This window comes from Sinocyclocheilus anshuiensis, unplaced genomic scaffold (assembly GCF_001515605.1).
Source record: "Sinocyclocheilus anshuiensis isolate Anshui unplaced genomic scaffold, SAMN03320099.WGS_v1.1 scaffold1442, whole genome shotgun sequence".
Classification (NCBI taxonomy): domain Eukaryota; kingdom Metazoa; phylum Chordata; class Actinopteri; order Cypriniformes; family Cyprinidae; genus Sinocyclocheilus; species Sinocyclocheilus anshuiensis.
Genome location: NW_015558616.1, coordinates 140,375 through 155,782, shown reverse-complemented (window position 1 = coordinate 155,782; position 15,408 = coordinate 140,375). Strand labels below are relative to the sequence as shown.

Genomic DNA, 15,408 nt, shown 5'->3' with positions numbered 1-15,408 from the left:
TATATATATATTGTATATAAATACAAAGCCAAATCAATAAAAATCAATACACAGTCATTATTTATATGTACATATAAATTACAGTCATGAATTTTTATTTGTATTGTTGTTGCTGCTGGTTATTATGAATAATTTTAATAATATTAAAGAGCAGCTATTTAGATACATGTATGAAACTTAGGAATTTCATAATATATCATGCTTTAAGGAAAATGTAAAAAGTAAAAACTGTAATGTTACATGAGAAATCACATTCCAATCTCCTTTTTTTCTTGTAACATTTTAAACTCATACTAATTTATTATTTTATTGGGTTCCTTAGATGAAAGAAATTAAGAAGGTTATTCAAGACTGATAATAATAATGATTCTTGCCATGCCATACACAAGACTATTGCATCTGATGGGCTGTATTCTTAATGTCCAAGGATGCACAGTAGCTGTGTCTGTTACATATTGAAAAGCAAATCCTTGATGGTCATGACAAGATCCATGAATGTGGGCCGCTCATCTGGTCTCTACAAAAAAAAAAGAGAGAGAGAGAAGGCAAACTCTTTAATTATTTGACTTTTGTCATGTCTACATTGACAAAATGTTTCAACATAGTATAAAGCTGTGTACCTCATGCCAACAGTTGTTCATAATGGAATAAACTTTGTCATTGGCCAATTGTGGGCGGTAAAGCCGATGACCTGCAGAAATTTTCTCTACTATCTCTGTGTTGTTCCACCGATCATATGGCATTCTGCCCAAAGTGTACACCTCCCACATCAAAACACCTGTCAGACAAATAATATAAGAGAAAATGAAACCATGATTTTGATAGAAGGTAAAGTTCTGCTGGAAATGCAGTGGTGACGCACCAAATGCCCAGATATCTGACTTGCTGCTGAACTTGCAGTAAAGGAGGACTTCAGGAGGCGACCAGCGCACTGGAAACTTTGAACCTACGGAGCTGGTGTATTCATCATCCAGAACATACCTGTAAGAACAGCAGTCATTTTTATATAGTAAGTCAGTGTATAGTATAGTAAGTTGCTCAAATAGTGTTCTGGGCCATGCATAAAATTACCTGGACAATCCAAAATCAGTCACTTTAATGGTTCCATTTGAGTCTACTAAACAGTTCCTGGCAGCCTATGAGAAAAAAAAAAGAGACATTTTACTGGTAAAATATCTCTTCCAGTTGGCAAGGAACATGACAATGACATGCAATGACACATTTTTGTGTCACACAAACCAGGTCTCTGTGGATGTACTGATTGGCCTCTAAGTAGGCCATGCCCTCGCTGACATCTTTACACATCTCAAGGAGCAGAATACTCGAGGGGTGCTGCAGAACATCCCGTAAGTAATTCAGCAGACATCCATTGGCGAGATATTCTGTGACTATGTAGATGGGTCTTTGTTTTGTGGAGACGCCATAGAGCTGCACCAGGTTTCCGTGACACAGTTTCCTAGCGTTATACAGCAGAAAATGATAGATTATAGACATAAACATGATTGAAACACAGATCAAAAATACAGTAAAAACAGAGTAATATTGTGAAATATTACTACAATGTACTAACGTTTCTGTTTGAATGTATTTTAATACATTTAGGATTTTTTCAGAAATCCTTCTAATATTAATCATTCTAATAATTTGGTGCCCAAGAAACATTTCTTCTTATTATCAATGCTGAAAAAAGTTGTGCTACTCAATTTGTGGAAACCATGGCTCAATTTTTCAGGATTATTTGATGAATTGAAAGTTCAAAACATCAGCATTTATGTGAAATCCTTGCTGAAAAAAATCTTACTGACACCATACTTTTTTTTTTTTTTCAACAATAGTGTATACTTACATCATGACCTTGGCCTCTTCAATGAAGTCATCCTCTGACATTGAGCCCTCTTTAACCATTTTGATGGCCACGTCATGACGGCCTTGCCATTTCCCATACTTTACCACTCCAAACTGACCATTACCAAGTTCTCTGATAAATGTAAGCTGACGAGGATCGATCTCCCAACTTCCTGGAATGAAAAGTAGGAGGAGAGGACAATTTTAGCACACAGTTTCAATCAAACCCATTTAGTGAGAACTGTCAGAAGCATACAGCCAAATATTTACATTTACATTTTTACATTTATGCATTTGGCAGGTGCGTTTATCACAAAACAACTTCCACTGCATTCAAGTTATGCATTTTATCTGTTCATGCATTCCCTGGGAATCAAACCCATGACCTTGGCGTCCTTAGTGCCGTGCTCTAACAAATATAAACTCACCATAACCCAGACCAGCAGTGCAGGGAGCATTCCGAGCCCGATCTGACACAATGTATTTTAGTCTGCTCACCAGACCTGAAACATATTTTCTTTGATTAAAAGCTGTTACACCTATCATTTGACATTGTGTATTCGCATGCAAGTGGTTAAGGTTAGATTTACCTGCTGCATTATGCTGGTGGTAATTAATAAGTTCTGGGATACTGCTGAAGTTGTGCTTCTCCGCTAAATAGAACTGGCCTTCTGTGGTGACGCATATGTTGTAGTGTCTGCAGCTGCCAGCAGTCTCCCTGGAGAGAGACAAGAAATTAAGTTCTCACAATCACTTTGGTTTCAAGTCATATCTTCAATTGGTCTCACAAAAAACTTGAGAGACGAACAGCACAGTCCCATGACAATTTACACAGTGGGAAACTTGACCTGATAGGACTTATCCTAGTTTTGCATAGAGAGATTTACATCTCTCTTCCGCAGGGTCAGTTTTCCACTTTCATTTTGATAAGTTAACTGTGAAACAAATGTATAGCTTGATCAAACTCACCCACCAGCCTTGGTGAACACAGAGACAGTGTATTTTCCAGTGAATCTGCCAGAGTCTCTCACCAAAAAACCACCATCTTTATTCTATTGTATATTAAACCAATATATAGAGTTAATTCAGGTCGGAAGTGCCAAAAATCATTTCAATGTAAAAAATGGAATTCAACATACATACATACATATATATATATATAGAAGAGTTCAGATGCAAAAGCCTCTAAGTGCCATCTGAAATTTTCATCTAAAATTAACATTTTTATCAGGCTCCTATGTTTAGGTTCAGTAATTTTACTCTAATGGCAATGTATAGGTCCTTTTCTATACAATTAAAGTGAAATAATTGAACGTAAATATAGGGGCCTGATAAAAATGTTAATTTTAGATGAAAATTTCAGATGGCATTTAGAGGCTTTTGCATCGGAACTCTTCATATATATACACACAAAGTAACATAGGTGTTTTTTTTATAATCAAAGAGTTTATATATAGATTTTTATTTTTGTTTTTGAGGATAAATTACATTTTGATTGCCACCATGGCTCTATACTTACTTCTGATTTCAGCAAATTCTCTGCCTGGCTGCGGTTTATGTTCTTGCAGTACCAACTACAAGATAGAAAAACTGTTCAAATGTGGTTGAACTGTGTTTATAAGGTTTAAAAGTGTTCACCTTTTCAAACTAGCATAGACGGACTGTAGTTGTCCATGTTCTTGAATGTATACTTACTCATATTTCTCCAATCCATTTAAGGCCTGAGCAATGTAGTTACTTGGGATGTAGCCTTCATTTCTGTAAACAGTATATAGGATATCAGTAATGCTTTTCATATCTGAAAGAACACAGCCCTGATTGCACAGCTAGTTCCACCCGACTACTTTCGCCCACGGCCTGTAAAAGTTTCCCCAGATATGAAAATAATTTAACAGGAGTCTTTGTATTTATCAAATACATTCTCCACTAGCACATTTAGACTATCTTATTGTCTACAATAGATAGATCAAGCATTACTAATCATATACTTAATAATTTTGCAGTCTCTTACCCATATTTATCTCTAGCTTTAAACCAATTGGGATCGCTGATTTCTAAGAGTGTGTACTCCTCATCCTTTCTCAGCTCCAAGTCATGGGGAGTCATTGGTGCGTACTCATATTCAGCTACAACAGTCATGCCCACACTGAAGTCCGGGGTGAGCATGGGTGGCTGGGGGGGCAGAGGCCTGGGCGGCTTTTCCTAAAGCAGGAGGGTAACATAAATAACATAAATCTGATGGTACGTGATGCATATATTGCCAGTGATTGGATAGATTGGTAACTGACCTCCTCGGGTGTTGGTGGGAGAGGCTTCCTGGAATCACGATTCTTCGAACCCCTTTTGAAAAACCCTTTGAAGAAGGGCAAGAGATATTGACATGTATTGAAGAAATACAAATGCTGTTTAAGTAACATTAACTATCAAATATTGCACGATACATAATTAAGTGTTGAAATGAAGTAATGGTACATTGTTGAATAGGGATGGAAATTATAATGAATTGTGTCCCATTAATGATTCTTTTAGCACTTTTAGAGAATAAGTTATTTGAAAGAAAGACAATTCCTTTGCAAAATGATGATGATAATAAATACATTTAAGACAATTCAAAAGGTGTGTTTACACACAAAAAACACATACAGGTTTGGAACGACATGAGGGTGAGTAAATCAAGACAGATTTTGTTTTTATAATGTTTGGGTGAACAACTATTCCTTTTAACTATAGATTAAACAACAAAAACAAACCACAAAAATGTGGTAACATACTTTTTCATAATACTACTTATAAAACGCATAAAGTGCATTGTTGTAACTACACCAATTTAAGTCTTCCAGATAGTTAAAAGCAGTATGTTTTTGATTCACAAAAAAGAACCGATTCATCAAAGTCATTCGTCCAGGAATAGGACTACGCAGATTGCACTGTAATTTTTTTGGAGTCGCTAAAAAGAACCAACTCATACGCGTCATTTCAGCTCACTAGACTCATGCGTTCGGAAGTTAGACCACAGCTTCACTAAGAATAACTGGCTTGTAAGAGTCATTCATTGGGAATCGGACTACACTGGTCACGCTGAGAAGTTTTTCTTTGTAGCTATATTCAGTAGCGTGTTTCGTCAAACAAATATTGCAGCTAACGATGTGAGAGTACGTACGACATTTCAGAAAACTCAACCAATGAGGTCGGAAATGAATGGAACCTAATTTATTTTCACACTTTAGTATAACAGACCTCCATTTTTGGTCTCCAGCACCCTGCAGCCCATTGCCTGCTTCACTTCCTGCTGGCAACACTTCCATATGCCATCCTCCCAGAAGCACGGGTGATACTTCTGTATAAGGTCCTTGTTGAATCGCACCACTTAAAGACAGGTACATTGGAAGTCATTTACATTGAATCAACACAGAGTTTTGCATAGGACTTGTATGGTGTGTTATGGGAAGCATTTATACTTTTCTTCTTAACTTTTCTATAATGTTAGCCCACATTAACAAGGTGGCTTGTTAATTTGAATGGAATTTGTGATAATGACTTAAAACACATACTGACCATTTTTTAACTCATTTATCCATTGCTTTCGAATTTGATCTGACTTAGCAAATACATAAAGAGGACCTTCATCATAGATTATCTGTGAGAAGGAAGAAAAATACATCACAATACAAAATTATGACTTTGGCCTATAGATGAATCAACTTTTGCATTTCAAAATAATCTACTATTGCCAAATGTTTCCTCTTTCTTTTGAAGTTTCTTTTTAGTGCTATTTTTGAAAGTTGCAAAGTATTTGTAGCCTACATATTTTCATTGCAAGTAATGTTTTATAAAGATATATAAATACATATAGCTCACCATTTTAAGAGTTAATCGTTTGAGAAACTGAAAACCACAAGATGTTACTGTTTGACGCATTCATTTCCTGGCGCCCTTTATTTTTGTGTAAGTCTTAGGGTGTAAAACTCAATGTACAAAACAATGTACAGTGCTTTTATGTGCCTGACAGTTTTACAATGTCAGCACCTGTTGAGTTTTGTTGTTCCTTTGATTTTAGACTTTGAAGAGGAAAGGTTTCACTTCTGCTCCATTACTCTCAGCCTCTTATCATTGTTGAAAGCCTGAGCAGTTTCTTCTTGCACTCTATCAGCCCAATCAGACATATCTCTACTAGTGATCTTGTTAGCCTATACTTGCTAGTCAGCTAATGTTGAAACTATAAGTTTAAATACAGAGACACAGACTTAACTTCAGCTCAACTTGAAAACTATAGACATGATGATGTACTGTACAATATATTAATGAGGGAAGTGGAAGTAACACGATTACTGTAAATACTGTACACCAACAATGCATAATAAATTGTTTAGAAATGTTCAAAAAGATCAAAGTTGAGTTCCCATTGAAGTTGGTGGACAAGTATGATTTTAATGTCTTATTCTTTGCTGAGACCCACCTGAAATGGATAGAGTCGGTCAGGAGGCGCGCTGTCTTCGGGTAAAACAATCTCCACACATTTGATCTTTTCAGTGTCCACATAACCTTTCAGGCCTTTCCTCTTCTAAACAGTCAGTAGGAAGATTATGTTATTAAAAGATCAAAATCACAAAATATTGGAAACAACTTGTAATATATTGGAAATAACTTGTAACAGTGGTTTAAATAACGATGTAACGAGTAGCAACAGATCTTTTCTTTGTATTGTGACGTACATCCGAGTGAAATGGATTATCAGAAATTTTGTAAAAAAAGATGAAGCTGGATCACGAATGATTCGCGTGAACATAGACGCATTTAAGCAGGGATCGGCGCATTCCCTTCAAAACGAAAGTAACGTTAATCCTGCTCAATTGCTTAATCGGAGACATTCTTGTCTTCCCCTGCACTGGAGTCGACAACAATGGCAGACTGATGACAGCTCACTCAGGGCGGAGCTAAGGTAAGACACCAGTCCAGTCTGTGCTGAAACGCTACTGTCAATCAAACTATTGTGGGAGGGGCCTGTGCAGAACTACGTCATTCTGACAGGAATCTCAGAACAGCCTGATTTGAGAAAGGGGATTTTAAAATAGGGATTTATAAAAAAACACTGGGTGGATTTTTATCATTCTAAGGTGGATGTGTACACACACTTCCAACACACATTTATGTTCAAAGAACAACAAAAGTGAATTTTGCATCCGATGACCCCTTTAAATATGGGATTCCTCTTTATGTTTATAAAGAAATGATTTTTATGTCCCCTGCAGTAAAACCTCTTCTATATCGAAATGTTAGTATCTAATGGTAGCGTGTATGCTACATCCAGTTTTTCAACAGGTCTGTTCTGGTCTAATGGATCCTAGGTGGCTTTGCCTGCATGATTAGGAATGGTTTGCATGAGTCCTGCTGTCAGTGTCAATGGCATCCTTTGTTGCCAATATTTCCTCCTGTAGATCATCTGTTTCTTTTGAACACTTCTTCCTGCTCTTGTCTATGATGTGAACCCACAACCTCACTCATCCTTTCACTGTATCTCCCCATGTATCTTCACTATCTACAAACCAAAACTGAATGTTTACATCCTTCCCCCCAAAAGGCCTGCGTCTTATTTTAATGCAATAGCAAGAGGTCTTACAAACAATATTTTTATTCAGTATTAATACTGTAGGTTGAAATATATATGTAAACAATATAAAACAAAAACACTACTTTTTTTAGTAACTTACACTACTTTTTGGCCAAACATCTCAACATTAAACAACATCACAAGGGCCCCACTGAATCCAGTAAATTGATGTGAAAGAATGTGTTGAGGAAAAAAAACATTTGTTAATCATTTAATGACCTTGTTCATGAACATTGTAACTGAATACAGCTTTTAGGTTTGTCTCTACAATACAAACCTAATGTAACTTCACACATTTACATGAAGCAGTAACGATTAGCCTACTATGTTGTCTGGTTTTTGCTTAATATCTTCTTAATAAACAAATACCTTTCTTGTATTCTTATTAAAATTTAAAAATTAAAATATACGTTTTACTCCAGAGAAGCATTTGCCAAAGTTACCTGTATCTCAGTGTCCTTTAAAATAACATCTCAGTTAGTTCTGTTCCTCTTTACTTTCAGTGCCTCCGCATTAAGCTTCTCTCACATAGTCGTTAAATGCTGAGTTGTCTGTGTTCTGTGGTAGAGAAACTGAACTGCCTATTTTAAACACCATGCAAGCATTTCCTGGTTTCTTCTGGCCACTTTTAACACCTTCAGAAGCTTGTCACAAAAAGTTTGACATGAAAACTGTGACAAATATGAACATTACCGACCACTTTATGTTGCGACTTTGTCACTGCTGTATTAAACGCACACTATTAAACACCTGGATGATAATGGTGTGGGTTTGGTATTTCAGGACTATTTTAGCAGCCTTGTTTACCATGAAAGCTTGATAGCTTATTCAAAGGGCAATGACTTATAAGACTTGACACAGGGAAGTTGCATCAATGTTGCTCTGTGATACAGAGGAAGCGGAAACACTGTTCGTATCGGCATCAGTAAGCAGTACGAGTCAGATAATTACTGTTAAGCTTGTCTCTGTTTCACATCAGGGTTTTTTTCCAGGCAGATGTTGCACAAATGTAACCAGTAACAATTTGTTGATATACCAAATACTGCCATAATGAAGACCATAGCTTCCTATGATACTTAGTGGCAGGGCAGGTAGATCTTAACTTTAGGCCAAATATTAAAGCGTTGTAGAAAAATAAATTTATGACACATAATGTGTGTGTGACAGTGTTTTAAGCATGAAATAACTCATGCACACCCATTAAAGTACTCCCTGTGGTTAACGGTTTAAATAGTTGCTTATTTGACTCTTTGTGTTCATTGAAAGTGATGTTGAGCAACAGGAACCTTCTAGAGTGTCCTGTGTCTGTAAGGTTCCTGAATGATAAGTATGCGAGTATCACTCATGTTCGGAGGGAGGGAACTGGGCAAAAGCTAGTCTGCCACATTAGACCACAATTTATCTACACCTCTGTGGTTTCTTACCAATGCGTCATATTTTTAATGTTTATTCACTTGGCTAATTTAAAGTCAAATGCAACAGTGCAAATATATATTGCAGTATTTTAAGCAATATTATGCTTATTGTTTTCAATCGTGCACTACTGAAGAGGTTTAACAAAGGAAAATCTATAATAATAATTTAAACTTTAGTATAAAACAGGACGTAGTCTACTAAATGCCACAGATGATGATGAATATTACAGTAAATGTTATTTGATGGAATTTGAATTTGCATTACTTCACTGAGATCCACCAAAATGGATTCTTTTCATTGTGTGATGTACAAATGCAAAGCACTTTTTTTTCTGATTGTATCTTGTCGTGCATCCAGTCTTACAAACATGATGTCCACAAAGGTGTGTAGGAGTATGGACATTTGTTTAAATGTTTATACATGATCCAGTGCTAAAACAGGACTATAATCACCATAAACATTGAAGAGGACCATTCCCTCAAATTATCAGAATAATTGTTGATAAATATTGAGTTTTAATGTCAGATTTCTAAAGTTTTACATTTGAAGAGTTCAGATGCAAAAGCCATCTGAAATGTTCATCTAAAATGAGCATTTTTATCAGACTCCTATATTTATGGTCATTTATTTCACCTTAATGGCATAGAAAAGGAGCTATACATTGCCATTATAGTAAAATTACTGAACCTAAACATAGGAGCCTGATAAAAATGCTAATTTTAGAAGAAACTATCAAATGGCACTTAGAGGCTTTTGCATCTGAACTCTTCATTAGTCCCCCTATATCTTCCATGTTAGGTTACAATGCTAAAACACTGGAACATTCTGGCTGAAAGAGGTGACATTGCTGCAGCATGTGTCTCTAAAATGAAAACGGCCTTATTCTTGTTCTTTTTGATCACTTCTTTTTCCCATGGTCACTTTTAAAAGCATCTGCTACATAATGAACTATAAATGCACTCTATATATGCAAAAGACCCTCATTAATAATGCTAGCAACCCTACAATATTGTCTTTAAACCACTGTGGTATAGTGTGCGGATCTGTTTTTACAAAATGCATTGACATTATTGAGTGAGACAGTAAAAGGAAAGTGTGAAGTAGACTAACCAGTGGAGAGGACTGTTTTCATGTGCAAATAGTTTCACTGTATGTTCATTATAAATGAATGCATATACACTCTTCTACTCTAGGAGGTAAATGCACAATTGTTTCTCAAAACTAGACCCTTATTTATTCCTTCTATGAGCCAGATTTGTATACAGGATCCATCTAATTCAGTACGGGAATGTTGAGTTGACCCCACCCCCCTTACGCAATTTATTAACAAGTAATAAGTAATTTTCTTGTAATAATTATTTTATGTATTATTTTACTTATGCATTCCTATTTTCGTACATACATTTTTCTTAATTTATTTAAGCTGTTATTAATATATTGTTGTGTATTTTGTGGTGTTCCTGTAGATAGTTTTACAAAATTTAATAAAATTTAAATTAAAAAATGTTGGAATATTGATTTACCTGTATGACTTTAAATCAGGATGGCAAAACAGCATTTGTACAGACCAGAAACAGGAGTTTAAATTGATTAGTTAAGCCATTTATCATGGAGTATCTCTCTCTCTCTCTCTCTCTCTCGCTCTGTTACATTAAAATCTCAATATAGCATGTTCCCATCTATCAAATAACTGAAGTTGTTTGCTTTAGTTTGTCACTTTGTATCTTTTAAGCAACAGCATTATTCTACGTCACAGCTAATGGCAAATTACAGTCTTAGTCCTTGACAGTGGAACTCCAGTCATAAATTATTAAAGAAATCTAAGAAATCTTACCTGAGCTCTGTTTTTTGTCCACTGTGATCTGGCACCAGGATGAAACCAGTCTGACTGAGTGCAGGCTATTAAATTGGACTGTGAATGTGATCAACAGTGGACAAAACTCCACCCAGCCACAGGACTCTTGTTACTCAGTTCCCCTTTTGCTTCCTGCTCATTTTCATACTGTCGCTCATGCAGGGCTGCTGTTAACAGTTTCACGCAACCTGTCAGTACTCACATATGCTGCATGCACCTGACCTAATGCATACAGGTCAGTTTGGTATACTGTTTGAGAAGGCTGAATGTGTTTAATCCAAATCATTTAATCCAAAGCCTGCCTGACTCTTAGATGGTTTCTCAATAGTTATAGCACCAATTAAACCTACAAAATATTAAAATTAATACACAAAATTGGGATGTGATCTGTGTTGTTACCAATAAAATCAGTTAATTTACCTAATCAAAGGTTTGATTTTAGTGGACACCCTAGTCATGCTCTCACATGTCAACCACTCACATACAACCCAACAACATATGTAAAATGATGCAAATATGCAAAATCCAACAACTTTCAGATGGATATTGGTCATATGCTGCAATTCATGCATGTGTGGATGACAAGAATGATCCCACTGACCCACAATGTAAACAAGTCATGTGCCTCCAAAACAGATGGTGGCGCTATTACAATGTATTCATGAACTGTAGCACTTTTTTCTTTTGGTAAAAATTTGTTATTTTTTTTGTATAATACATGTCACGGTCGATTCATATTTGTTATATTTATGACTCTTTGTTATTAAAACAAACTCATATTTGAAAAGGCATTGGACTACTTTTAAAATTTAATTTTATATCACGATTACATGTTTTGTACTGTTTTGTGTCTATTTAACAAGATTAACATGTCATTTCCGCCACAGAATAAATATATAATTTATTATAATTTGACATTTGTTGCTACAGAAAATCTGGTTATTGGTCAACTTGTGTTTTATGCCGATCTGACCAGTGTTTGTAAGAACAGGAGAAAGAGACTGAAGGGATGGATATATGAAATACAGCTTCAAAAGCATATTAATTAATATATTGAGTGTAATGTGCCACATTGTATCACATTATAGTAATGCAAAAGTAGCACTGATGCTTTATTTGATTTCAGATCAATTATATTCATTTCAGAACAAGACATAAGCTGCCAAATGATCTGTAAAATCCCTGAGGGTCTTTATGTATGTTAAAATAAAAAGTTATTTGGCAGTGCAATCTTTAAACACATTGTAAGTCTTCACTGTGAAGTGGAACAGATGATGGATGAATGTTATATGTTTCTGTAATACAGTACATCTTTAGTGAAATGAAAACATAGGTAATACAGGTGTGTAAAGTATGAACTCTGTATTTCTTAGAGTTAAAGTGCTTTGTGAATGTTTTATGTACAGTAAAATTATACGTTACTACACTTTTTGAATTTTGATTCCTTAGTGTGCACTTTTAAAAAGATTCTACAGCATTATTTAAAAGGAAAAAAAAAGTCTTAACAAAAATATCACTCAGTAAGTATAACTCAGTCACATTAGTGCAATAATAAATTTCCCATTTCTTTGGACAGTTTTGCTTTCCAAGTCATGTCACAGGGTGTCATGTGGACTGCTTTTGATAGGGCTGACAGTGAGAAGTGTTGTGCCTGTAGGATTGACTTGGACCATCACCTCTGAAAATAGATTCTGGACACCCATTTCCTTGTAGACAGGCAGGATCTGTGTTACATTGCACTTTGGGTCGCAGAGCTGCCAACTAGGCAGCGTCGCCACAGAAATGATAAATCTGCGTGGACCACCAATCTCCTGTCTATTCATCATTGTCACGGCCAGCCTGTTGCCTGACAAGGGTCGTTCCCACACCTCAAAACTGTCACCCTGTGAACAAGATAAATGTATTCCAGCTCGCTGACAGATACCGTAATGAAACAAAGGATAGGTTAAGACCGTCATTTGGAACTAAGTTGGGCTAAGATACTTTACCTTTAATGTACGATAGCCCTGCTTGCCCAGAGGATCCAGGTTGATGGCAATGATCTGTTTGTTCTGCAGCAGTTCTTCGGCTTTTGGACAAATGTTTCGCAGGTCGTTGGACATCAGAAGTGGGGCAGCCATGATAGCCCACAAGGCCATCTGAGTCTGCTGCTGATCGTGGCTCAGGCCGAAGTTCCCTATGATCAGATTGAGGCGTCATAACCAGAAATATGATATGATTCAAATTCATTTACATTAAGCATATTTTAAATTACCCAATGTGAACTTGCGATTTGAGAGTACAATGTTCAGATGAGATGCTTTATACCATGTCAGGATCATTCCATCCACCTGGTCCTGCCACTGGGACCAGGATCTTCTGATGATCAGCTGTCTAGTCCAGGATGCTCTTCACACTGGTCCACTAGTCATAAATATCTCCATAGTTACGCCAGTGGTTACAGGTCTTGCGAATTGCCTCATAGTCAGGCTGAAATATAAGATACACAAAACACTTTTTAACTAAGCAATATTTAAGAAAACTATTTGTACTTAAAAAAAAATTGATTTCAAATTCTAAGTAAAGGGATAGTGCACCCAAACATTAACATTCTGTCATCATTTTAGATGAACTATCTCTTTAACAGCCATGTTGCAAAAGTGAAAAATGATATACTGCAATTATAAAATTTTTTATTTATTTATGTTAATTAAAAAAAAAATCTCCATGCGTCTCACCTGTTGGTGTTGCCACTCATATAATGGCCATTCACTGGAGTATACTATACAATACTTCTGCCTGTCTGGTTTAGAGCTCTCGACATGTTTGTATAACCTGAGAAACATCAAAATAATGTAAAGCATTTCTTAGCAAAACTCAGCAATTCAAAACGTATCGGCATACTGCTGAGACTTGCATATTGACCTACCTTCTCCCAGTTGATGCCAGTCAGGCATGAAGCATCTATCGAATTTTAACAGATCCACACCCGTCTGCAAACGTTTTAGCATCGATGTCACAGTAGCCCAAACTCCCAGGATAGACTGCACATGTGCTTGTGCCAATATCTGCATATATTCCCAGCTTCAGACCTTTGGTATGGACCTTAGAGCACAATAAAGCTTTAATATTCATGAGAAGTGATATTACATTAGGACAGAATGTCGTTTTATTGTGATATCAGCAAGACAACAGTAGGGGGCGATATAAAACTGACAAAAAAGATTTGGAGAAGCCAAGTAATGGCATATTTCTAAATGACAACAAAATATAATTTCTCAGTATTGTTATTGTTTGATGAAAAGTTAAGTGTGTACTAATTTACCTTTGAAATGACATTTATGTGGAAATGAAAACACTTTCATTAAAGGAATAAAATGTACTGTACATAATCATATTTTCTTTCTGCTATCGAACACAAAAATGAATTATTCAATTACTCGTTAAAACTATTTATTTAATTAATTTAGTAATTATTTTAAATTTAATTTAGTAATTATTCATTTAAATATTTAATTTAGTAATTATTAAAAAAAAATGTAACTGATATAAAATTATTACTTAATTCATAATTAATTTATTATCTTTATTAATTATTACAATTATTTTAATCATTCATAAAGATAATACATTAATTATTAAGTAATAATTTTACATCAGTTAAAATATTTTAATAATTACTAAATTAAATTACTTTTATTAAAATAAATTAATAATGATTTATTAATGATTAAAATATTTATAAGATTATTTTAATAAAAATATGATTTATTACAATAAGTAATTTAATAATTATTAAAATATTTAAATTATAATTATTAGCAGAATATCCATGTTGCTTAATTCCATACAGATAGTAACCAGAGCTATCAAGCCATTTTATAAGATCATATGTTAGCTTTGTGTGAGGAATCCATTAATTATTTTATTTTCCGCTTAATATCATAAGGTATTCACATGACATGAGGGCTAGTACATGATGACAGAATTGTGTAGGAGAACTATGCTCTCAGTTCTAGGCAGTGCTACATGCGAGCAAGCCTGGGCGTCCCTCTTGTGTGAGGGCCAGCAATCATCAATGCACACAAACTCATATCCAGCATCCTTCCTTCCTTCCTTCCTTCCTTCTTTTACCATCACATCTGCCATCTCCATGAACAGCTCCTCTCTGCCAGGTCACACAAGGGCATGAGGAACAGGGCATCATGGTCGAACATCTGCCCACTGCACAGGACAGAAGTGTGAAAAACAGCATCTGTTCTAAACAGTGCTATATAAGACCCATAAACGCCCTTTGCCCTCTTGCACGCAGGATGAGGAGATCTCTATGTATGATGAGATCTTGCATCATATGCTTTAGCAGTCACTGATGTGACATCAGTATTCAGGTGTATAGTTTTCTTCTTCCTCATTTTCTTACCATGTAATTCTCTAATCTTAACATTTTATGCATGAAAATTTCATTTTTTTGTAACTAGCCTATAAATTGATTCTTGTAAATTTGACTCTATATACAAGCATTTTGATTCTTATACATACAACTTTTATAAGCATCACAGAAACATTTGTAAAAAGTTAGTGAAAGCAAAAAGGTATTATTTTTTCACAGGACATTGATCTTATACATTCATATGAATTTTGTTTAAAAATCATTGAACAGTACTACCTGTTTAACTAGTAATTCTATTTTCTTGGTTCATATATA

General features: G+C 35.3%; 1 protein-coding gene and 1 pseudogene across 1 annotated transcript; both read right to left on the bottom strand.

The window, feature by feature from the left end:
• Positions 1-266: 266 nt before the first annotated feature.
• LOC107680332 (tyrosine-protein kinase BTK-like) lies at positions 267-9,343 on the bottom strand. Its single transcript, XM_016476179.1, has 17 exons — positions 9,290-9,343; positions 6,302-6,406; positions 5,401-5,482; positions 5,083-5,211; positions 4,134-4,198; positions 3,857-4,047; positions 3,541-3,603; positions 3,365-3,419; positions 2,815-2,897; positions 2,436-2,563; positions 2,274-2,348; positions 1,847-2,018; positions 1,240-1,456; positions 1,072-1,136; positions 863-981; positions 621-778; positions 267-517 (listed from the first exon to the last, which is right to left on the bottom strand). Exons 1-17 carry the CDS (start codon positions 9,341-9,343, stop codon positions 449-451), a joined length of 1,830 nt encoding a protein of 609 aa, XP_016331665.1. The 3' UTR covers positions 267-448.
• A 2,976-nt stretch (positions 9,344-12,319) lies between these two features.
• Positions 12,320-15,408, bottom strand: part of LOC107680331 (alpha-galactosidase A-like) — a 3,692-nt pseudogene continuing 603 nt past the window's right edge.